The sequence below is a fragment of the Hyperoodon ampullatus genome, assembly GCF_949752795.1.
Source record: "Hyperoodon ampullatus genome assembly, chromosome: 4".
Lineage (NCBI taxonomy): Eukaryota > Metazoa > Chordata > Mammalia > Artiodactyla > Ziphiidae > Hyperoodon > Hyperoodon ampullatus.
Window position 1 is genome coordinate 50259302 of NC_136917.1, and position 24696 is coordinate 50283997.

The window sequence follows — 24696 nt, forward strand, 5'->3', positions numbered from 1 at the left end:
AAATATAGGACATTTCTATCACCACAGAAGGTTGTACTGGAGAACTCCCCTCTAGAGGGTAGAACTAGGAGCAAAAGGTGGATATCTGAGAACAAGGGCAGGATTCTGGTTCATTCAAAAAAGAAAGAAACAAACAAACAAAAAAACCCCAACAACCTTCAAAACTACCCAAACTGCCTATCAAAACGGGATCAGATTGGTTGTGAAATAGTAGTTCCCTCACCTACCTGTCTGCCGCCAACCCCCCACTCCCTGGGGCCCTTTAACGGGAAATCTAAAATTGTATACAAGTCTCACAAGCATTTCTTTTGCCATCATCAATCAGCAAAGCCGTTTCTAAAATCCTCATTGTTCCCTTTCAGTGAATATTCAGTTGTATGGCATTTCAAGGAGTCACAAGCAACCCAAGAAACATGTACTCACCAACTAAATGTAAAGTTTGGATTTTGGCTCCTACAGGAATTTTCAGTTTATTTTCAGGAGGAATTGGAAATGCTCCATTACGATTACGAAACTTCCCCAAAATATGAACATGTGGCATGTATGTCCAAATAGATTCTACCAATTCCAAGTGAGAAGTTTCCACACCCTACAGAATAATGCCAAAGCAAACACAAGAAAGGCTTTTAATTTAGCATCCAAAGCTTCTATTTCTGTATCATAAGATGCTAAGTATGCAGTGGAACTTAAAAGTTCGTTGTGGATGAAATTTTCATGTGACTGAACATGTTCTATCATTCTTTTAATTTAATATCTCATCAATTAGTTGATGTCAAATATTCAACCAGGTGCACTCACCACTAAGTTCGGGCATGCCTGCAAAGCTTCCAGAACTCCTGGAATGCTAAAAGCCTCATGGCCCCGTACCCTTCGCCTCTCAAGGTATCTAGGGTGAAGGCCATATAGCTGTTCAACATCTGGCATCTTCTTCAATAGTGTCAGAAAACTGGAATCTGTGAAGCCTAAGAAGTTCACAAGTATTTAGAGCCAAGTTCATCTTTCTGTTGTTCAATATTTATAGGCACTTGTAATTTTTATCAAAAGTTAAAACAACAACAAAACAAGAGATTTCCTTTTAAAATTTTCATAAGGCTAATACTACAGCTGAACAAATGGGTAAACAGAAAATATTTCCCTTAGTAACAGAGGAAATGTGTCAGGAACACCACTTACTCTGAGTTGATACTTTACAGCTGAAACTTTTAATTTACTATTTTCTTTTTTGTTGTTGCTCCTGCTTTTAAGGCACAGAAATCTTCAACTAACAACACACTTTTAACCCAGATGACTTGGACCTATTTGACTGATGTGTGAGGACGGACAACCTTTCTGGCCACCACCCTCCTCCCCCAAAGGTACTCTCTGGTCCATAAAACCTCTAGGCTCTATAGAGGTCACAACTAAAAAAATAAGTAAGATAGGATCCCCATTTTCAGGAAGCTCACAGTTCTAACCCAAATCCCATCTCAAACTGGGTTCTCTTAGTTACCCATTTCCCAATAATTACTTTATCCTGTGTTTAACTATCATTCCCAGGACATTTTAGACAATTCATTCTTTTGAAAAAGACGGATGCAAGTTAGCTAAAAGAGCATAAGCAATCCAAACTACAAGGATGCTGAACTGACAGACTATTTATCTGAGAGGCCAGCTGTGCTCCACAGTGGGAAACAACCAGATGGCAAGAGAAAGATACAGGTTACTTCCACAGTACAAGTTGCTGGTGCGGTAAGTAAGGAGATAAGTCTCATACTGATGATATTTTATTATCTTACTTTTTGTTTTTAATGGAGGCCATCAGAAAGCTAACTGTCTACTCACTAATGATAAATAAAAATATTAATTTTCAAGAATAAAAATGAAGTCCCAGGGCTTCCCTGGTGGCGCAGTGGTTGAGAGTCCGCCTGCCAATGCAGGGGACACGGGTTCATGCCCTGGTGCGGGAAGATCCCACATGCCATGGAGCGGCTGGGCCCGTGAGCCATGGCAGCTAAGCCTGTGCGTCCGGAGCCTGTGCCGCGCAATGGGAGAGGCCACAACAGTGAGAGGCCCGCGTACCATGCAAAAAAAAAAAAAAAAAAAAAAGAAGTCCCAAACCATTATGTCTTACTACAGTTTTCAAAAGTTGTTCTACTTGTACAGGGCTAGTTCTACTTGTACAGGCTACAGGCTATGTTAGCTTCAGATTCACGAAAAAATGAAGAGTAAGAAGGGACCTCAAGAGATTACCTGGTCTCTCTAATTATAATAACAGTTCTTATTATTGTCTTATACAGTAACTCTACTAAACCATTCAATGTGTTAATCATTTTACATATCTACTCTCACAACCCAATGAAAAGGTTTATCACCCCATTTAAAAATGTAAAAAATGAATGTGACCTTTGCCAATGTCCATCCTCTCTTGTTGTACATTACAGATTGCCTCTCTCCACCTTCTTTACAGAGATGGTCTGAGAGTCCAAGGAAATCATATATGTAAACCATAAAGTGCTACATAAAAACCTTATTTAGCATTATTATATAGAGAATCAGGGTATAAACTCCAGAGACCAGACCAAGGTGGCATTAGCAAAGCAGGGTTAGTAAGACTTTATTCTAGGCTATAGAGACTTTGCTTTGACTCTCTTTTATATTTGTGGCAGTGATGGGAAATCTTGGGCTCACAGATATTTATCACAGTCTAAAAGAAGCCAGCAATGTGCAGACAAATTCTTCTCTAATTTGATACGGGGCAGAGATTTTAATTGTAAGATTGCACCACATGGGAGCTCTGCTATCCTATCTCTTTATGTAGTGCATTAACCCCATGTCCATATTTCCTACTGGCCTAACCTCTATTAAAGAAAATCTAATAAAAGAAATGACAGTCCTTTTCACATTGCCCTGATTTTTTCTTTCCTGCTGTCTCTGCAATATGATAAATGCTTTTCCCTTACGATAGTTTCTTTAAAGTATTTGAAGACAAATGTGCTTTGCTTCCCATCGAGCTATGTTCTAGCCTCAAGTCTCTGCAGTGTTCTTCACAAAAAGATATAGTGATAACTCTGGCCAACTGATAACAGTTATCAGTTGACTAATGACCCTCTTGAAAGCTTATGCAGCACCCCAAACTGTACAATATCTCAGTGTTTCAGAGGCAGTCTGTTCTGTTCCACACAATAGAACAGAAGAAGACAATTATCTCCTCAGCCCTTCACTTCTATTAAGGACCCCTCGCCTTTGCCCAGCACCACAGCTTCATCACATTTTCAAAATATCAGGATCTGAATATTGTTGATGAAAGGTAGTTTAAAAAGATAATCAAAATTGCTAAACAACATTAACTAAAGTGACATAATTAACAGGTTGGTATTAACTGAAAAGAAGCCTGATTAGCCCTTAATATTATTTCTTCCCTTTGAGGTATGCTCTGCTTAACTAAAGTCATGAACTTCCTTTTCTGGTGGTCTCTTTACCTGAGGTCCATTTGTTGTGGTTAGGGTACTAACTTTGAGTTCTTCACATGCAAGGCCAATGCATTATTTGAGAAATCTCCAAGACCTAGCACAGGCCTTTTAAAAGTGCTAAAGAAATGAAGGTTCCAGAAGTGCAATTTCTGTGACCTACAACTAGAGCAGCCTTACAAAAATTGATAAATAACTGTTTAACCAGAGGGTGCATGAAAACCTGCATCATGGAAGAAAGGATGCTTTGTCAAATGTGACAGACATATACTCAGCTAATCAAAGGCTCAATATGTATTCTCCAATCATATATTTGTGTAATAGACTGATGTAGTTTCTTAAGGAGTAGGAAATGAAAACAGACCACTAAAACAGTAAAGCCTCAGGCAAAACTCATTTCATCAACCTAAAAAATTTAGATAAAATCCTGCCTCCCTCCCTACAAGGTGCCTAGATTGCCTATCCCAAAGCAACAAGTAGCTTTTGATGGGAACGTTATTAGTAGTTTCCAGTGGGGCTCCACTGTACATTACAGGCTAAATTTACTTACCACTCGGCATGTATTCCCACCATCGCCCTGCACAAAGATCCACTACCCTCACAACTCTCAGATACAGGGTGACTGCTTCCTTTAGCTTCCGGGAAAGACATTCCATACACATGATATCCTGCAGAGGGAGGTACCTTTGTAAGAGAAAGAAACTCATATTTATCAAGTGGGTAAGTACTTCATCTCACTGACAGGTTATTTTTTTCCTTCCTCCATTCTCCTGTCCCTCAAATAAAATAAGACTGTAGTAATATTCACCGAGTTTTAAGATTAACATGCATACATACCTTTTTACTAAAAAAAAAAAAAAATCAGCAAATATTCAAGCATCCAAATAAAGTGTGGAGCTCCCTCCATAGAGCATTTGATAAATCCTGCCTTTCTCCTTTTAAGTTTTTAAGGACAAAGAAAATCTCAAAAAAAAAAAAAAAAGGAAGGATAAAAAAATCTCAGTACATTTCAAGGTATAGTGATAAGGGAATGTACAAAAGACCAGAGAACTGATCAATTTGAACCTAACCAATATTTTTTCATAGATTTTACAGAATCCATTTCCTAGAGTGGTTAAAAAAAATTCCTCTCTGCTCCCGCTCAACACCACCCAGAATCTCTACTATTTTCTTCAACAAATATGTATACTAAGTTTATAGTGTAGATTTTCCCCTAGATCTTTTACCTTTTAATCACATACTCTAATAAAAGTATTGCATAAGCATTAAGTGAAAACACTCATCTGAATTACAATTTCCTTTTCTTCCGACCTCCCCTGTTATCTCTTCCTTCATGAAGCTTTTCAACTAACCTCTACTTTTGTTCTGTTTCCAGTAATACCAATATATATATCTCTCTCTCAACAGACCTAGGTTAATTAAAAAAAAAAAAAAGGCAAAAGCTACCCTTTATTGAGCTGGTATTGTGTCACAGACACTGTACTACAGTCACTGTTTCACAACTTTTGCAAGCTAGGTTCTTTTCCTGTTTGCAACACAGCCCTCCCCCAATCCTTTTTCTTCCCTTCTCTGTTCTGCTGTGTTCCCCAACCCTCTGGCTATGAGGTGACTTTGGCCAATGGAAGGCAGGGCAAAGGCTTTCTGCTATTGCTAGTCCCTTAGCTGAATGAATCTTCAGCATCTCTTCCTCGTTCCCTTAACCCTACCTACACCTCTCTGAATGATCCCTTCATTAAGTTACCTTCAAATTCCAGCCGAGGGTATCTTATCTCCTGCTACAACCCTCGTTGATATAGTAGGTGCTATTGTTATTCCACTTTACAAGTGGTGAAATTGGCTCAGAAAAGTTAACCAGAAAAAAGTCAACAGCTTAATAATTTGAGAGAGGAAGAGCAAGGATGTCAACAGTTCGGTCTATTTCCTAAAAATTCAGCTAATTCTAAAGGAAAGTCCAGGTATACCTGCTGAATATTTCTCTGCTCTATTTTTTTCTACCTCTGGCCCCTCTGCATTCTCCTTTATAACTATTTAAATAAAGAGAATAAAATAAAGTCAAATTCTCTACCAAAAAAGCATTATTGCCAACTTAATTTACAGTTTCCATAACTTAGATATGAGGATACTTTTCAGAAACTATATAACTATACACTTTATAAACAATGAAAAACTGAATTTGTTTTCTAAATCAAGTTTTGCCACTAAAACTTTTTTCCACAAATCACTGATTTTTATCCAAAGTATTTGCCTGAGTTAATATTATACTCCCTTGAAATACAAACATCAGTAATCTTATGGAGATTATCTTATATTTGCCCTCAGAAAAAGAATGTCTTTTTACTCCACAGATACATAGTCAAAAAGTTGGAGTTCAAAAGGCAGATCAAACATATTTTAGAAAAGATGTGTTTAACATGGCAGGTACAGCAAAGATTAAGTTTCTTTTAAGGAAGCCATGGTTTTTCTTGTTTCATGAAAACATGCTAAATGGTTATTACAGGACTACAAAATGAGTCCTCAGATAAAAACTTTAGAAGCCTAAAAATAAATGTTTATTTTTAGAATACCATATTCAAGTACTCAGCTTAGTTCACAGTTCTCCTTACATTCTGCCAATTTGCTGCATGTTTTTTTCATTATAACCAGGGTAACATCCTTCTATTTGATTCCACTCCTTCTACTGTTATATTCTGTTTGAACTGCAAAATCGAATCCACTCTCAATTTAAAATATGATCAAATTTGTTCATAATATGCCCTACCATTAGTCAACAAACATCTAACACACATCCCTAGAAACAATTTTACCTATGCTTTCCTCTAGTATTTTAATAACTTCATTGTTTAATTCACTGATACATTTAGAATATAGTTGTCAGATATGAGAGAGAGAACATGCTTTTATTATTTTCTTCAAATGTTTTTAGGTTGTGACATCATCACTGAATAATCCACTCAGCTTTTCCTCACTGATGTGAATACCAAGTTTATCATAAACTAGATCCCCACGTATATTTGAATCTACATATGGAGCCTATATATGGAGTTCGTTTTACCCAACTGTCTGGCTATCTTCTCCCGTACCAAATCTTTAATTATTGTGTATTTTAGAATACATTTGAACATCTAGTAGGGTTAGACTCTTCTTCTGAAAAATTTTGGCTACAGAATTTTTCCTGCCAGATGAACTTTAGCATTATCCTATTATGTTAAAAAAAAGTCTATTATTTTAATTGGGCCTTCTATTCCCAGATAGAACTGAACAAAAACTGCACTGTGTCACATAATAACAAACTGCAGAAGATAAAGACTAATACAAATTTATACTGGAAAAGAAAAATAAAGTGCCCATAGTTCCCTAAAATAACTCTGCTATCACGATTTTAAAACTTCTTAATCTGCAAATATTCAATAATTTTTAAAAAATTCAAAACTTTTCTAGCAACTTCATATATGGAAATCTCCCCTAGGTAAATAATCTAAAATAATGGAAAATTCAGATGCTTAGATAAGTTAGTTGCATTATATAAGAGAGAAATTAGAAACAATAGAGATGAAAGAATACAAGAAAAGGTAATTATCATGTCATAGTCAGTGGAATAGAAAGCAGTGACTAAAATGATAATTATGAAGACCATGCAGCAATATGAAAAAAGGCACAACACAATATAACCATTAACACTTACCAAGTGTTTATGCCATGCAGTGTACTGAGTGCTTTAAAAGCATTATCTCATTGAATCCTTATAATAACATCTTTATATCTATCACTGGTCCAGAGATAGTAAATGAGAGACTCAGGATCAAACTCTGGTCTCTCATTCCAGAGACAAAGTATATTAGGATGTGTTTATTTGAGTGGATAATGAAAGAAGAGAGCAGGAGAAACTATAATGAAAGGGTTTCATTGGTTGTTTTTTTGGTTTTGTCTCTGGTTTCTTTAACAATTGTTATAATACAGTTTAGATAAAAATACAATTTTAAAAAAGGATTTTGAAAAAAATTTACCTCAAAACAACTTTAATGTGTGCACTGTGTATACCAATGATGGGTATTATTTCACAAAACTTTTTTCATTTCCTTTTGTGTATGTGCACACAGAGCAAAATGTGTTTCTCACTGTGGATTGTAATCCAAAAGTCAGAAACACTGCTTTATATCATACACACAAGGTACTGTAATAATAAAAGTCAACAAATCTATCAGTCAGTAAGAATTCCAAGAAGCCTGGAATGTTAACACAGTCTAGATAATGGCTGCCCAATAAAACTTTCTCCAATAAAGGAAATATTCTCTATCTTCACTGTCTGTGCTGTCCTATACTGTAGCCACTAGCCATACTGGGTCTTTAATTTAATTTAAATGCCACATGTGGCTAGTGACTACCATATTGGACAGCATAGCTCTAGCATTTGCTCCTACTTATACTATACATTCCATGTAGGTGAAAATCAACCAAACAAAATCTTACCTAAAAATATGGCAAAGCACTTCATGTGAAAGTTGATTCATATAGTCCTTTGTTTCATCTGATATTGTTTCTTCAGGAATATCATTGTTCATGAGACACGTTTTAACACTTTTCTTTCGTGGACCCATTGCTGCGTTATCTCCAGTATCAAAGAGCAAATCTCCCCTTTTGGTTACTTGAGTTCAAAGACCTGAAAGCAAGCAGTGATTAGAGTAGACTAAAACACACCAAACCCAGATGCAGAAATTATCTTGGTAAAACAATGCTTATTTTAGAATACAGACACACAAAGGTAGTGCTATTACAATGGTACAGACTACATTCAAATTAATAAAAATACTACACAAAAGGCACAGAACATCTTTTTTCTGAAGAGCAGTAGAGATAAAAATGCATTACTTAGAATGAGCAAAAATCCAAGGAATCAGGAGTCCTGGATTCTATTCGTACTCTGTTGCTTCCTAGCTAATTCACTCAATTTCAACAAGCATCAAATTCCTCATATGTAAGATAAGATTAAACTAGACAAACAAAACCCCTCCCAACTCCAGGAGCCGGTGATTCTGGGACTGCCCCTAACACAGCAGAAAGGAGAAGACTCTTGGATTCTAGTCCTGGATCTGCCACAAACTACTTCTATGAACTTGAATCACCTTTTAAATTCTTCCTTCTCCCACCTATAAAGTGAGGGGATCAGATTTCACTGGTGGGTCACATATCCCTTTATGAATTTTATTTAAAAAATCTATTAACCTTCTCCACAAAAAGCAATAACCAAAAAAACTACTTAATTTTACATGCAATTTCAGAGGAAGAATAAAACAACCCTTCTCCCTCTCCCTCTCCCATAAGTATTAAGGAGCAGAGGTTAATTCACTTTTGTATCAGATGTATGTTTTGTTTGTTTTTAAAATAAGCTTTAGTGAGGGAGGAAGAAGAGAAAGGAGGAGGAACGGAGTGGGTGAAATAACATAAAAGTCAGATGAGCGAACTTCTGCCCAGAGGTTTGTTTTATTTTGCAGATCAGGTTAAGAGGGAACTATGTGAAAACAGTGTCCTTTAAATAGCATTATCAATTATCTCCGGTAAAATTCGGAAAACTTATCTGGATTCAAAGTGAGAGAACTGTAGAGTTCAGAGCTTAATCATGCTGAAGTGATGCAAAGAATTGCTGTCGCAAATCTGTCAATCTCTGGATTAAACAGTGTTTGCTCCCTTTTATGCACCAATGCTTTTTCTTTATTGTAATCTGTTACTATCAAAAGTTTCTAAAGTGGACCCCATGCTTCCATTTTCTTACAGAGTTGCAATAAAAGTGTAACCTTTCCTTGATGACCTGAGGTTATCATTTGAATATACATTATATTCTGCAATATAGTCTCAGGGACTCCTGAGCTATATGGAGTTCCTGGGGTTCCTTTGCTTCAGCAGCATATGGGAGCAAACTACAAGGCTAAGTGAATTCTTTTATTTCTTGTGTGTGTGTGTGAGTGTGAGTGTGTGTGTGTGTGTGTGTCTGTGTGTGTGTTTTCTGGTCTCTTCTTCCCTCACTAAAAGGTTATGCACTGTGACTTCTGAGAGGTGTCAGCATGCTTGCTTCTCCCTGCACTCCACCCAAACACACACACACACATACACACCTCTAATTTGCTGCTTCTAATCAGCTATGGCCTGGGAAACCAATAAGTTTTTAGAATTCTGTGTGGATTAATATCAACAGGCAGTTAGTAGTATGGACTTAAGGAATTCTGCAAAGAGTAGGTACGTGAGCTACAGTTCACTGAATTTGTTTTTAAAGAAATTTAATACACATGATCAAACAGAAACCAAATCAGCCTACAAGAAATCCTAGTTTGCAGAAGATAAAATCTTTCCAACCTGACCCAGCCACCTTTCCAGTCTCATCTTTCACTTCTTATCACTTGCTCACTTCAGCCACACCAGTATCCCAGTTTATCCATTTGTTTAACATTCATCTTTTATTCCTAGTAAGCTATTAAATCTGGCTAGAATGTCCTTCCCTTCCTTTTTTTTTGGCCTGGAAAACCACTATTCTGCCTTCAAAATCTAGTTAAACTTTAAGTCCTCTGAAAAAACGTCTCCTACTAAACTCCTCTTCTGAGCTCCCTGTGAGACTTAACTAACATTAGCTTCTCCCATAGCAACTTGGATAGTATTATATTGATCATGTCTCTGCCAGGAAAAGGAAGAGAATCTCAATCTCCTGCCACTGGGTGATAACAAATCACACATGTCTGATGTGTGAATATCCATCAGTCTTTCCATTATTCCATACGCGCCCAGTAGCTGCAAGGCTTCTAAGAACCATTTCACAGCACTCAGTGATCTCAGCAACAAGCCTGTAACCCTGGCAAAAATGCAATCATACTTTACTCCAATAGGAACACATAACAATTAGCTACCCTGAGGCACTCAAATACGTTGACAAGGCTATAAACCAGTACAGACCAATCCAACCATGGATTAATTCTCCAGCTATGTTATTTAGCACATGCTTCACCTTTTACACCCTCACCTTTGACAACTCTAACCGTTCACGGACACCACGTTCTTGACTTCATCCTCTAAGTAAAAATCTTTCTTGGCCCTTCCCCCTTCTATTCCTTCAGCAAATCCACACCACTTAATAATTTCCACCCTCATCTCATGATTCCACCTTTTATTGCTCCTTATTTTGCAATACTGTGGTTTTGTGTGAATCAGATTTAGTAGCTCCAGTGCACAACATACACTTGAAATTTTAAACCAATAGATTGCACCTTAAATATCACTGAGTTTATATAAAGTTCCCTTGTTTAGAACTCACAAAAACATTTACTCACAGATATGACATTATACAACATTATAGAGAGGTTAGGTTAAGTCTCCAGCAAGCCCACAAAGATCCATTTAACCTACTATGCATTAACACTACTGCCAAAGGGCCTAAATTAAGAGGACTACAACAGAAATTTAGGTGAAATTGTAACATAGTTCCCATATCACATCTAGAATTGAAAACTTGGTCACAGAGCTACTTATTTGGCAGCAGGTGGAGTAGTGACTCCCCTGCTACAAGGCTTCGGTGGGAAAGGGACTTGTGGAGATGAACGCTGGGGTAAAGGATAAGACCGTGGAGATGAACGCTGGGGTAAAGGATAAGACCGCCACCTTCCATCTAGGGGCTTTAACAGTTCAGGACCCATAGCTGGGGGAAATTCCTCAGTCCTCTCCAGTCCAAGTAGGTGCCCCTGGCAATATTAAGGAGATAAAAGGCTCATTCAAGCACTCAATTATTTTCCCTCACCACCATTCAAACTCTATTTAAAAAAACAAACACCAACAAAAAAAACCCACACAACTGTTTCAACTAAAGCTGGCTTCATCATCACTTAAGTGAAATACATGACTGGACTAGGCTGAGAGCATTTCATCCCAGGCACTGAGTACAGAGGCCTGGTATCCCTGTTTGAAAAGAAAACACCATGAAAGACAGAGACCTAGTGATGACGGAGTCTCTCTTATATGTGCATGCTCTCTCTCAATTGCTTGTCTTTTAGTGGGATGAGGGATAAAAGCAGGTGAGAATAGAAAACTGCCATGACTAGTCTTCTATGTCTTGGTTTCTTCCTACCCCTATCTCCAAAATATCACCACTCACCACTTGAGAAACTCAATAAGGTAGAGAAGGTCCAAAGCAGCAGCAAGTAGAAAGAGGAAAAGGGGGAAATTCCAGTTATCAACAGTAGATAAAGGTGACACATAGGAACGGGCCTAGCAGAGGAGTTATGGAGGGTAAGGGAGAGGTGAGTATAAATAACAAGTGGGTATAAGTATGCAGAGACTATATTTTGCAGCACTAGGTGTTATTTTTTAGGGTTAGCAAGTCCTGGAGGCTGAAATTCTAAACCTCAAAGAAATATCATTTTGAATCCCAGAAAGTTAAAAGGTGAAGAGTCCTTCACAGACTTAAAGAGTCACACAGTTCTTAATCTTTTGTGGGTCACAAACCCATCTGAGGCTATGATGAAAGCTGTACATCCCCCCAAGACAAAAACAAAACACACCCAGACTCATATATAATTTCAGGGGCTTCACAGAGACATGGAAGCTCATCCAGAGGACCCTATCCAAGGCTGGTCCCTCAATTTTTAGATGGACAAACAGAACCAAAGGGTATAAGTCACTTGCCAAGGGCATATATTAAGTGTCAGAGTTCAGGCTGGGATTCAGATTTCTCAGCCTACACTATACAACCTGTCATCAAGTCAATCCTTTGCACCTCGGCTGGCTGCCTACATTCCAGAGCTATGCCCCAGTGCTTAGAAATGCACTTCTCGATGCTCTGATAGAACTGCTGCTGACCACACCCTCCTTCACAAATTAGAGCTTGTGGTCCCTCTAATTTGGCTCACACACAGCTGTAGGCTGCCTACAGCAGCCCTGGATCTCCTACAGTCATCCTGTGGCTGGCTGTTTAGCAGACCTTAGCCAAAGGAAGCATCACTTTTGTCCTAGTGGCCCACGTATGTTCTAAGTAGTAAGCCTGAATTGTTTCTGAGCATTCTTTAAAATTGAGAAACTCAACAAGGTAAGGAAGGTCCTTCTCATTAACACGTAGGTGTGCTCATCTCCTTGCAACCTGCCAGTTCAAATCTCCTCCTATCCCAAACTAGACTACACTATCCTCTACTAAGTTAATTCATTCTGGTTGCTCCCAGATTTATCCCTATCTTTTAAACCTTAACCCTCCAGGCTACTTCTACCTCTTGTTGAGGAGAACCAACATTTCCTTGCTTGCAAAAATCATTTTCCTTTTTATTCTCTACTTTCATTATAGAGGTTTTAACATGTATTGTACACAATTCTGACAATCGTTGATACCTATAAAAGTCCTATATAAACCTACTCTTTTACTCCCTAAATGCACAACTTAGAAATCTTCTTACACCTGTTCCATCTTGTCAACATCCTCTTTCATCCCTGTCTTATTCTACTAATTACTCTCTTACTCAGATCACACTGGACCCTCCAAGGTACGTGTTTGTCTCTTACTAACATACTTTATAGGGCAGCAATAAACCGACTTACCTTACAACTAACGAGAAAACTTAGGGACCTCTTCTTTTATGAAACTTTCACAATGCTGAATCAATTTCCCCATTCTGTATCTAATTAATAGCAATTTTTAAAAATGGAGTTTCTCCAGAGAATTGTTATTTTCTGTCTAGTCATCAGTCCATCCAACCAACCCCTCACTTGACTATTTTTTTATTGCCTAGTAGGTGCTAGGTGGTGACAAAGTCTTTCCTCCCATGAAGCTTACAGTCTCACAGTGGAGACAGATTCTACCAATGGTTTCTGACAACTTAGCCACTTCAATTACTATAACAAATTCCCTTTCATTAACCTCACCAAAAATATCTCTCTCCCATTTAAAACTTCCCAATGTCTTCAATCATCCTATCTGGTCAAGGGCTCCCCTGCCCTTCAGGTTTCTAACACCCTTCTTTAGTTTCTATTGGCTTCAGCTTGCTCATATCAATGTAATATTGCATGTCAATTTGACACCATTCCTCATCATAGATCTTCTATGTCTACTTCCTAGAACAGCCTCTCTTGCCTAAAGAAATGCCGCACCACAACCACCAAGCTGCTCAGATAAAAAACAAATAAGAAAACAGAATTATAGTACTGAAAATGTCCAGGAGTCATCCAGTCCAATCTTTCATTTTCCAAGATAAGGAAAGTAAGAACCAGAGAGGTAAGCTGCCTTGCCCAGTCACAAACCCAGAAAGTATCAATACCAGTGCTGAAACAAGGATCCATGTCTTTAACTTTAGTTCAAGTCCAATTTTATTTCACTATGTCACTTTTCCTTACTGTAATCTAGCTTTTCCTTCTTCTCCTATTGTGTATCTTTTTTTAACTAAAGTGTGTACTTCCAGGCACACAGTCATTTAAACAAACACACAAAAGTCTATATTCTTTACCCAAAGAGGACAGAAGAATCACAGCATCACAAATTTTAAAGAGAAAGAGCCTTAGTGATAACCTAGACCAGTAATTGTCAAAAAAAGTTTAAAATTACAAGCACAGATTTTTCAATCTATATGGCTACATAATATGTACTCTCCACACCTCACCTCTTCCCTCCCCCAGAAAATCATGGCTTTATGGACCCATTATTTTATTCTTCATTCGTGCAGACTATGGGAAAGGGGATTAAGAACCTGTGACCTAATCTAACTTATTCGTTTGTCAGATGAGAAATCTCCAGTCCAGAAAAAGGAAGGTAAACCAGCAATTTAATATCAGTTTTAAGATAAAAAACAAAGGTTTCCTATGTTTCACATTTGCGTGTTTTACACTGCTGGTATAGGTTTCTAAAACAAAGTCTTCAGGACAGAGCTTTCCACTACACAGGAAACATAGGAACCTTATGAAGTGCCAGATGCCCTTGGCCGATTTGGCGTCTGGAAAGAAACATGGTAGACACCTCTGATAAGTCATCTCCTGGCTACACAAAATGCAGGGAAGAGATGCTTTTCTGGCCTGTCTCTAAGGTAAGATTACTTGAAAGGGAGTTGAGAACCTGATTTTAGAGCTAGGAGGCGGATCAGAAGTATCCAACACCTTCGTTTTACAGACACATAAACCGTGCCACAGAGAGGGTAACGGACCTGCGCAAGGTCAGAGAGTGAGTCGGTGGACGCGGTAAGTCTAGAACTCCGGGCTCCCGATCCCTTAGCTGGCCGCCTCTCAAAGATGTATTCACTGCGTCCTGCTCAGAACATCTCCTCAGTAAGCTGACTACAGGCCTTAACTCACCGGCTTAAACACTGACTTAACGTTAAAAACGTGGAACTTCTGACACCCAGAGTGGGATGGGGTCCCAGAAGTTGGCCAGGCCAAAAGTCCCCATTTTGTTGAGAAAATCAAGACTCAGAGAGGGTTCCGTATCCTGGGATCTTGGACCAGATACAGGCAAGGTGGCAAACCCTGACACCAGGGCCTAGAAGGCCAAGAACCACAAACCCAATCCCGGCTCTTCGGGGAGCTCTAGGCCCGAAAGGGGCCGAAGACCAAGAGCCCGAGCGGTCGGGGGCCGCAGAGCCCCATCCAGCCGCCTCCACCCGCCGCACGCACCCCGGGCTCTGCAGTCCGCCGCCCGCCCCCGGACCACCCGGCCGCCGCCTCACCTACGCCAGCCCTCCGTTTGTTGTAGTGGTGGAGGGAGGGAGAAACGCAACAGACACTTCCCGCGGCCCCCACCGCCAGGGCGCTTCCGCTTCCGCCGCCCTTCCGGGCACTTCCGGAGTGTTGGTATCCCGGGCTAGGCCCGCTCCCCATGCCCATGCTGGGTGTGGGGCGCGGGCGTCCAGGCCCGGCAGCCATGTTAAGCGTGGCGTTTGGGAGCGGGCTGGGGGCGCGTCCTTCATTCACGTGACAGCGGCGCCACGCCCAAAGCGTCTAGCGTCGGACGCCGGATAAATGCTCGTGATTCTGTGGTTTGTTTTTTGTTGCCTTTGGGTGAGCCTTCGGTCTTGGCGTTTCTCTATTGTAAAGTAGCGAGCTAGGTTCCAGTAGAGATATTTCCAGAATTCGTTCACCTGAAAACAGAAAATCCTTTTTTTCGGGGGGGGGGGCAGTTAAAGATGTCAATGTTATATCAGCCCTTCCCTACTTTTGGGGCATTGTCTCTACACGTAATTTACAATATTTTATAGTTTCCAAGGGATTTTCACGTCATTGTCTCATTGAAAACTCCCTGACACCGTGACGTATGGGCAGGAGTCAGTTTAACCCTTTTTTTTTTTCTTATAAAAATTATCTTCAGAGAGGATATGGACTGAAAAAAAATGCACAACCTGGAAGATGAGAATTATGTTTTATTCAGCGCACTTGCTGAGGACTTGAGCCCGGGAGACAGCCTCTCAGATATCTCCGAGGGACTGTTCTGAAGAGGTAAGGGAGGAACCAAGATATGTAGGAGATTTTGCAAAAGAAAACAAAAACAAAACGCAAAACAAAAACAGGTAGTCGAACATGAAAATATTACTGCTGATTAAAGAAAAAACAGACATGTCAAGTTAGTGACTTTAGCTCCTTTTTATGTATGAGAAGATGTGAGAATCTGGGTTTATTGAAATCATTCCTTTGATATGTACCATAAGTGTCTCGGGTCTGTAATCCTGTTTTTCTCCATCCTGAGTCCCCTTAGGGTGCACCTTCAGGGACAGCTGCAGTGATTGATGGCTTGACGGCCACACCATTCTTTGTTAACTGAAATGGCAGGCAGCATTCGATGTCTACATAGGTAATTTCTCAGTGTCACACAGCTAGACAGAAACCCAGATTTTTACCCTCCAAATCCCGGGTTCTTAACCCCTAAGTACAGGTAACCCTTGCATATCTCTGGGATTAGGGGCCAAAAATTCACTTATAACTTTACAGTAGGCCCTCCGTATTGCAGTCCACATCTGCAGGTTCAACCAACTGTAGAGTACTCCCTCTGTGACCTTGAGATGTCAGCTCTAAGCCTTGGGTTTGTTAGGTAAAAATGGACATCATTGCGGTACCTGCATAGCAAACCACTGCAGAATTTAGTGGCTAACACAAATACTTTGTTAGGATTCTGTGAGTTGACTGGGCTCAGCTGGGCAGTTCTAGATTGGGGTTTCATGCATTTGAAGTTCGATGTCAGCTGAGACTTTAGTTAACTTTGGGCTCCAATGGAAGTTATATTGTAGGCAATTTAAGCTGTAAGCCCTCTAGGGACTCAGCTAGAACTATCCACCAGAGTGCCTACACATGGTCTTCTCCCTGTGGTTTGGATCTCTCAGGGCAAATCTCTGAGTTCTGATAGGGAACACTTGGAAATAGAGCAGAAAGTGAGCTGTTCCAAGCCATACAGGAGGAAGCTTAAGGACAAGACTTCATATGATCTAGCCTTGGGAGTAGAAGTTACTTCTGTCACATTTTGTTGATCAAGGAATCTCCCCAGATTCAAGGGGAGATAAGGAAGAGTCCTCTTCTTAATTGAACGAGTAACAAAGAATTTATGGCCATCTTTAATTTACCACGCTATCTCATTTGTTTGTTTTTAACTGTTTGTTCTTGGAGGGATGTATGTAGATTTTATTAGCACATGCATCAAAAAGGAAGGCTGGCAGCCCCACCACTACAGTCTTGAGTCTGTACATGCATGATTCTTTACATGATTTCTTTTTAATTGTGGTAAAATACACATAACACAGTTTACCATTTTAACCAATTTTATGTGCACAGTGGCATTAAGTACCTCATTGGCATTAAGAATGTTTACATTGTTGTGCAACCGCCCTGCCATCCACCTCCAAAATTTTTTCATCTTCCCTAATTGAAACTCTATGCCTGCTAAGTAACAACCCCCACCTGCCCACCACAGCGCCTGGCAACCACCGTTCTACTCCCTGTACCTCATATAAGTGGACTCGTACAATATTTGTCCCTGTTTGTTTGGCTTTTTTCACTTAGCATAATGTTTTTAAGGTTCATCCATGCTGTAGCATGTGTCAGGCTTTTCTTTTTAAGGCTGAATAATATTGCATTGTATGCGTGTATTATATTTTGTTTGTTCGTTCATCCATCAGTGGACATTTGGGTTGCTTCCCAAACGTCTGTTGTGAATAGACATTTGTGAATAATGCTTCAGGTAATATTAGTGTGCAGATATCTCTTCTAGATCCACCTTTACATTCTTTTGGATATATACCCCAAAGTGGGATTGCTAGATCATATGGTAATTTTTAATTCTTCCATAGCAGTTGCACATTTTACAATCTCACCAACAGTGCAAGGATGCCAATTTCTCTATCACCTTTCTCTCATTTGTGTTTTGTGAAGTAATATTTGTAATCCACTTAAAGAGTGCCCGGCACACAGCAAATAGTCCGCAAAGGTTAGCTGTTCCTGTTTGACTCTTCAGAAGCCTCTTTTTCTTCCTTCTTCTCAGCAGTGTTTGAAGTTGCAAGGGCTGAATACTTAGCATGTGATATTCTTAGCATGAAGTTCACTTTCAAAAGCATCATAAATTTTCCCAAGTTACATAAGGAAATGCTGTGAAAGGATGTTGTACGTAGGTATGTGCACAGGGAATCGAAGTTTCAAAACCAAACACAAGGTGGTAGATTAGGCACGCGCACACACGCACACACACAAAAGGAAAAAAGAAAAGAAAAAGCTGCTTAGGAGGCTTTTATAAACATGAGGTCGGAGTGAGCATAAAGGAACAAGGCCCTTGTTTATCATTTTTAATTTGGACCATACTGTTCAAGATCAAGGTTATGTCACGAGAAAGTGAAAAGATTTAGAATGAAACTTCAGAAACTCAAAAAGCTTTCTTTTAAATAATTAGCCTTGGTACTTCCCTGGAGGTTGAATGGTTAAGACTCTGTGCTTCCGCTGCAGGGGGCACGGGTTCCATCCCTGGTCGGAGAACTAAGATCCCGTGTGCTGCGTGGTGCGGCAGAAAAAAATAACAAATAAATAAATAGCCTTACTGTGTTTTCCCTGTCACTGCATCTAGTGCTGATCTTTTAGCCTGATCTCTAGAGGTGTGAGAGTAAATAAGTTATTATTTTTTTAGAAAAAAAGTTGTTTGAAATGCCAAGAGCTATTTACCATCAGCCAACGTTTACTAAGAGACTACATGGGACCTGGGAATATGTTAGACAGGGCTGCAGAGATGACTAGGAAACAGTCTCTGCTCCTAGGCAATCTGGGAGACATCATCTACAAGAACACTTAAGTGAAATCTGGGAAATCCTGGCACAGTGGAATGTCAGAATGCCCAAGCAGCACAGAAGACACTGAGTGAGTCCAGGCTCTATGCAGCTACACTTGAAATAGTAATTACAAACACCCTGTTCAGCTCATTTTTCCTTCCCCCATGAGCTTCTCTGTCACTACTTCTTAATTGTGTCTCTGTATCATCATCCTGGCTCTAGTGTCTCTCTTGCAAATTCTTATTGTTTTGTTTTGTATTTTTTTAATCACAGTGTCTCTCTACCAACCCTTTTAAATACATGATTGTATTTAATCCCTATGAACTCTGTAAGTATTGCTTGCCCCATCTTACAGGTAATGTAACTCAGGTTCAGAGAGGTTAATTATTTTGCTAAAGCTCACACAGCCAGTAAGTAAAGAGAATCATTGTGAAATTTTCCCTGTCTTGCTTCAAAACCCATATGCCTCCTGTGCAATCTTGTAATTTTTCCTCCAACTAACAATCTGATTAATCTTCCTAAAGCACACTGGGTAATGTGTCAATGGCTCATTTTTTCTTCAACTTTAAACCTTGAAGTATACCTTTTTAACTTGTTAATCAGACTTCCAAGGCCCAGTATTCATTGGTTGCAGCCTACCATTTCAATCTCATTTTGCTTCACAAACATCATGTCCTATGTGCACACAGGACTCACTGTTTCCCCTCATACACCCTGTGACGCTCCTGACCTTGACTAAATGAGCAAGTTGCCCCCGCTAAAAGTAGAAGGTGAATCAACCTCATCCAGCTGTTACAAGGAAAGAAATGGAAAGTGCTGGTGAACTGGGCCCTGCTAGGTGAGCCCAATGCTGAGATGGAAACTGATCTTCCTTAAATTCCAAAAGTAGCAGGTAGAAAGCAGTTGTAGTTTTCAAAAGCTTGTTGCATTTTGAGCCTGACATGGTTCATTAATTCATTCAACAAATATTTTGGGGCGAGGCATTGGACTAGGTGCAAGGGAACAATTATGATAAGTTGATATGTTTCTACCTGCAGTTTGGTAAAGGGAGACAATCAAATAAACATCCAGGTGAAACAGTTTCTCAAACATAAACGGGGGGTGGGCACACAGTTAAGTTTAGTTGAATGAAGGGATCAAGGAAAGGATAAATACACTCAGTTTTTGCTTTTAAGCACTTCAGTTGTTTAACAAAATACCTTCACAAGTAAATGTTACAACTCCATTCAATTAAACATAAATATGGCAAATGACAACTTTTCAAAATGCCAATAACATTTACAGTCTTAATAAAATTTTTATTCTCAAAATTCTAAATTTAAATCAGTAATTAAAAATTTCAAGTTGGAATCATAAGATTCATCCATCATATTCTTTACTATGCTATATTTTCTTAAAATATAAATATTTTAAATTACAATTATTTGTAGACTGTTTCTTAACCCAAACTACAATATAGATGTGATTTATTCCTCATTTCTGTGCTTATGTTTAATCTTTTGGAGGTTATAAGACACTTACTTAAAAAAATTCAATTCCCTGTACTGGGAGATTGCAGTTGCATATTGATGGGGGGGTGGCTAAGCCCCATGATTTCCCTTCTTCCCACCCCCAACCCTTTTCCTTTTGGCTCTTGAACTATGAGAACACCTTCCTGGGGTGGTAGCAGCCATTATATCGTCATGTAGATGGAGTCTGTATGGGAGATGATGAAACCAGCATGTAATGAAATTCATAGACTAGCAGAGGGCAGAGGTGGAGAGTAAGACTCCTGGCATTGCTTAAGTCTGGGGATACTTCGGTGCTTGAATTAAGACCCACCGTGGATCCTCCTAATTGCATGAACCCACACAATTCTTGTTTGACCTAAGTTTCAGTTAGATTTCATCACTCTTAACCAGAATAGTCCTAATATATTTCCTATGCTGTGTTAGCCATTAATCTCCTCTATTATCCCAAACGTTCAGAAAACGTTTGTTACCCTGAATAGCCTTGAAAGTGCTTGAGGAGTGAAGGAAGATGGGGAGAGTCTAACCTGCACCAAAGTGGTGGAGAATGAGGTGTCAGTATTAAAAGGTGAAATGAGGGGCTGATGGAGAGCTCTGCACAATTAGGCATACGGAGCAAGAAGTAACCATGAGAACATAAATGCCCTGGGGTCCTCTGAATTTGGGAGGACACCAGACTGCCCATGGTTTTTGGGCCAGGATGTTAAATGATTTTGTATGGGTACGAAAGTATTTTCCAGAAGCTTTAGCTTCTGGGTGACATTTCCTTGCCTTCTACCAAGATAGTAAAGTGTTTCAGCTCCTGGGAGTACCATAACTTATTATGATACAAATAGGTTAAATAGTTAAGTGTGGTAAAGGCAGAAAAATAGCAGGGGATTGAGCTCTGGGCAGGCCTGAGGACAACCTCAGATTCAGAGGAGGGAAAAATGGCATCCAGAAAGGGTAGTGTCAATGCATGTTGTTTTTTCTTGACTTCTTTCATTTCTCCTGGCAATAGTGCCTCAATATTCCTTTGGGGAACAGTTCTTTATCCTCTTCTAGTCCACGTAGCAGGGCTGCCTCACCCCTGGCTCCTGCAATGCCTTGTAAATCAGTCCATTTCAATTTCAGTAATAGTTAAGCATGCTTGTAGCACTAAAGACTGATTCAGCAGTCTTATCCCAACTAGTCTAATAAGCATCAAATCTTTTGTTTTGAGAAAGGAAAGTTCTCTTCTACTGAAGTTGTAACTCTAGAACTGCCAGTGTCTACCACTGCGATGGGAACGGGATAGGGTGGTCAAAGCCTGAGAATGAAGACAACCTCGAGGAGAGCATGGATGGATCCAAAACATGGAGAGAGAAAGATTCTGGCAACATTTTTTGAGACTCCGTATCTAGCCATGCCTGAATTTAGAGATTCCTCTGGACTTTTCAAATACAGATGCCATGGAAATCCTCCCTGCCTCCCCTACTTCGCTTCACATCCCCCCACCCCCCTTTTTAAAAATTCAGTCACTGAGTTGGATTTTCTTTTGGGTGTTATTCTTCTTCCAAAGAAGTTCAATATGCTACATGTAGTTTCCCCACTAGAGGGTGTAGCTCACTCACTGTACCAGGAGCAAGCCTTGAGAGAGGTGATGCTGGCAGGCAGGCATTTGTTGTTAGACCTGTTGGGACGGTGCAGGTCCCAGCCACAGAGGTCACATTACGGATAGGGCCCTTGTCTTAGAAGAGCTGGGAGATCAGTCATGTTACCAAGTCCAAGCTCATACTGCTCACTGCATGACAGGCCAAAAAATCAAGAGATGAGGTGTTGGGGCAAGGAATAGCAACTTTATTTGGGAAGCCAGGAGACCTAGAAGATGGTGGACTAGTGTCCCAAAGAACCATCTTACCCAAGTTAGAATTCAGGCTTCTTTTATACGAAAAGAGGAGGGAGTGTGACTGGTTGTTGCAAACTTCTTGGTGCCAGAGTCCTTTGTGCTTCCAGCTGTCCACATAGGTCAGGTCACAATGTTCCTGTAAACTTCTAACAAGCCACTGTTATTCTCTGTTCTGCAACTTTTTATTTCTATACAAATGAAAAGTCTTATACCTTTAAAGGTCAAGCTTGGAAGGCAGAGCCTTGAGAATGGGCTATCATGTACATTTCAAGTTTTTTCTTCTCTGTTACAGTCAGATGACCAAGGCAAGGAAATGGAATAGGACCAGGGTACCAGGTGAAAACTTCATCTCAAGAACAATGAAGCTTCCTTAGTCGTGAACAGAAAAAGGTAAGGGCAGGAATGGCAGATAGATTTTGTCATCCATGCCAAATCTGATAGACACAGCATGCTTGGATTGCTATGTTGAGAAAGATTTTTGAAACCATATTCAGCTCAGTGGAGTATACTGACATTGTTTATTGATATCTGGTGTGGGCATGGGGAGAAGCAGGAGGGTTGGATGTGATAGATGCTTTCCATCTATGGGTAAGATGTTTCTCAGTAGGAGTACTATTGGCATTTTGGATGGGTCCCTTCTTTACTATGTGGGACTGTCCAGTGCATTGCAGGGCGTTCATCCACTGAATGCTAGTAGTACCACTCCAGTCACTGTGACAAGCAAAAATCAAATCCCAACATATTTTTAAGCACCTCTTACGAGAACAGTACCGCTCTACTTGAAAATCATTAGATTTGTCTAAGAGTGACTTGACTTGGACTCACCTGAGAATTGATCTAGATCTTCTTAAGTTCTTCAAGACTAACAGGAAAAAGTGAGGATTTTTCTTTTAGAACCTGAGAACAGACTTGTTACCAGTAGTGGATAGGGATTGAAAATGGAGATGGGAATGAAGAGTCTCTAGTAAAGGGAAGAAGATGCTTATAAGGACAGGAAGTCAGGCAGAACCTGACAGCAGGTGATTAATATGTCATCCCTGGTTGGGGAAAGGGTAGAGGGAGCCTCAGCTGTTAGGGAAGGGGTATCCCATTAAACATCAGTGTTATTTGGGGTACCCCCATTCCACCTTAGCGTTCCATTGTCTTTAGGTGTTTCCTTAGGTCAGGAGTGTTGTCTTTATATGACAGTTCTCAGGGAGCTGCCCCCTACTTTGTACCTCTGAATCCACTGAATATTATCACCCACATTAAATTATTTTTGGAACAAGTTAGCATGTAAGCCAATGAATGAATAAATAAATGAATAAACTATTCCCTACCCCTTAATTTAAGAGTTCAAGTATCACCTATTTTCATATTCTTTATACTCCTGTCAATGAGCCTGCAGAGAGAAGTGCGAAAAGAGGGTTTGAACAACAGGCATGGTTTTGTTGCCACTTTCAAGTTTTGCATTTGTCAAAGACCACGAGGAGCACTTTAGTTGGACAAATTGGGTTTATTATTCATCACCACGAGGGAGAACACGCATGGAAGCCATAGGGTATCTCAGTAAAAGGATACTAGGAAGGATTTACTGTAGGATTTGGGATTATTAGGTTGATTTAAGGAAATTTTAAGGAAGACTGGCTTTGCCCTGGATTGGATGCTTTTAGGAAGTGAGAGTAATTCTATGATTTGGTATCTTAAAAAGTCTTATATAGAAGGTGGGAAGAATAGCCACAGGCTAAAGTTGTAATTGGTAAAGAAGCAACAGTCACTCATATTAGCCTAGATAGGGGATGTTTGGTTGTTTGGATAATGATTATGTTTTGCCTGTGTTCAGGCGTAATTATGGAGTAATATTGTCTTTGTCTTGATTCATCATGGTTGCAGAGCAGCTTTGTTGGATGTTCATGTTTTGTGAAATTGTTTATGTTAAACAGGAGAACATCAAGGCCTAGCTGTGAGTAGAAGGCCAAACTATAGCAATGCCACGGTCAGCTCCTGGATGTCATGGGTTGCTTTTCTCTTTCTCATATTTTATTATATTTTTAAATCATGTTTTCTTGCTCCCTCACTGGATTGTAAACTGCACAAGGGTACAGACTTATTTTGATTACCATTGAGGACCCAGAATCTAGCCAAGTCTCTCAGTTTCTTAAGTCCTTAAAGAATATTTACTGAATAAACGAATGAATTGTCCAGTTTGCTTACCAGACTGTGAGTTGCTTAAACTCAGGGGTCACTTCCTACTCAGCTCTGTATTTCTAGAAACAAACACAATTCTGGTGCATCTCATTAAATATATCTTGAGTTAAAGAGGAACTTTCCATAGGATAAGATTTATTGATTTTTTAAAAATAAGAAAATATAATGAATTCCACTTTTTGAAGGAAAGATGATGCTTGATTCAAATTGGTTCACTCATGACGAACAAAGGCAAATCACTTCACATTCAAGATTTTTTGGCCTCCTGACATTTTCCACTGTGTTGAATTGTAAGAGTGAGGTGCAGAGCTCTAAGAGAAATTGATATAAATATTTAGTGACAATTTGTATGAAATACAACCTTTCTGGATTTTAAGCAAAGACAGGTCTTGATTTGTAAACTCTTAACTTACAAATAACCCGGAACTACAAAGATTTGCCTCTCCCCTCAA

The 24696-nt window shown here is 39.6% G+C and overlaps 1 protein-coding gene across 4 annotated transcripts in view; it reads right to left on the reverse strand.

Annotated features, from left to right (window-relative positions):
* The window catches only part of FBXO38 (F-box protein 38), a gene marked incomplete at both ends in the record, with an annotated part of 45736 nt that extends 37695 nt beyond the window's left edge, over window positions 1-8041 (reverse strand). For all 4 annotated transcript variants that reach the window (XM_079703588.1, XM_079703587.1, XM_079703585.1 and 1 more), the window contains 4 exons: window positions 424-589; window positions 799-962; window positions 3997-4130; window positions 7914-8041. In XM_079703588.1, the coding sequence (XP_079559714.1) occupies window positions 424-589; window positions 799-962; window positions 3997-4130; window positions 7914-8041 (592 nt within the window). The remainder of the gene's footprint in view (window positions 1-423; window positions 590-798; window positions 963-3996; window positions 4131-7913) is intronic.
* Window positions 8042-24696: the final 16655 nt, after the last annotated feature.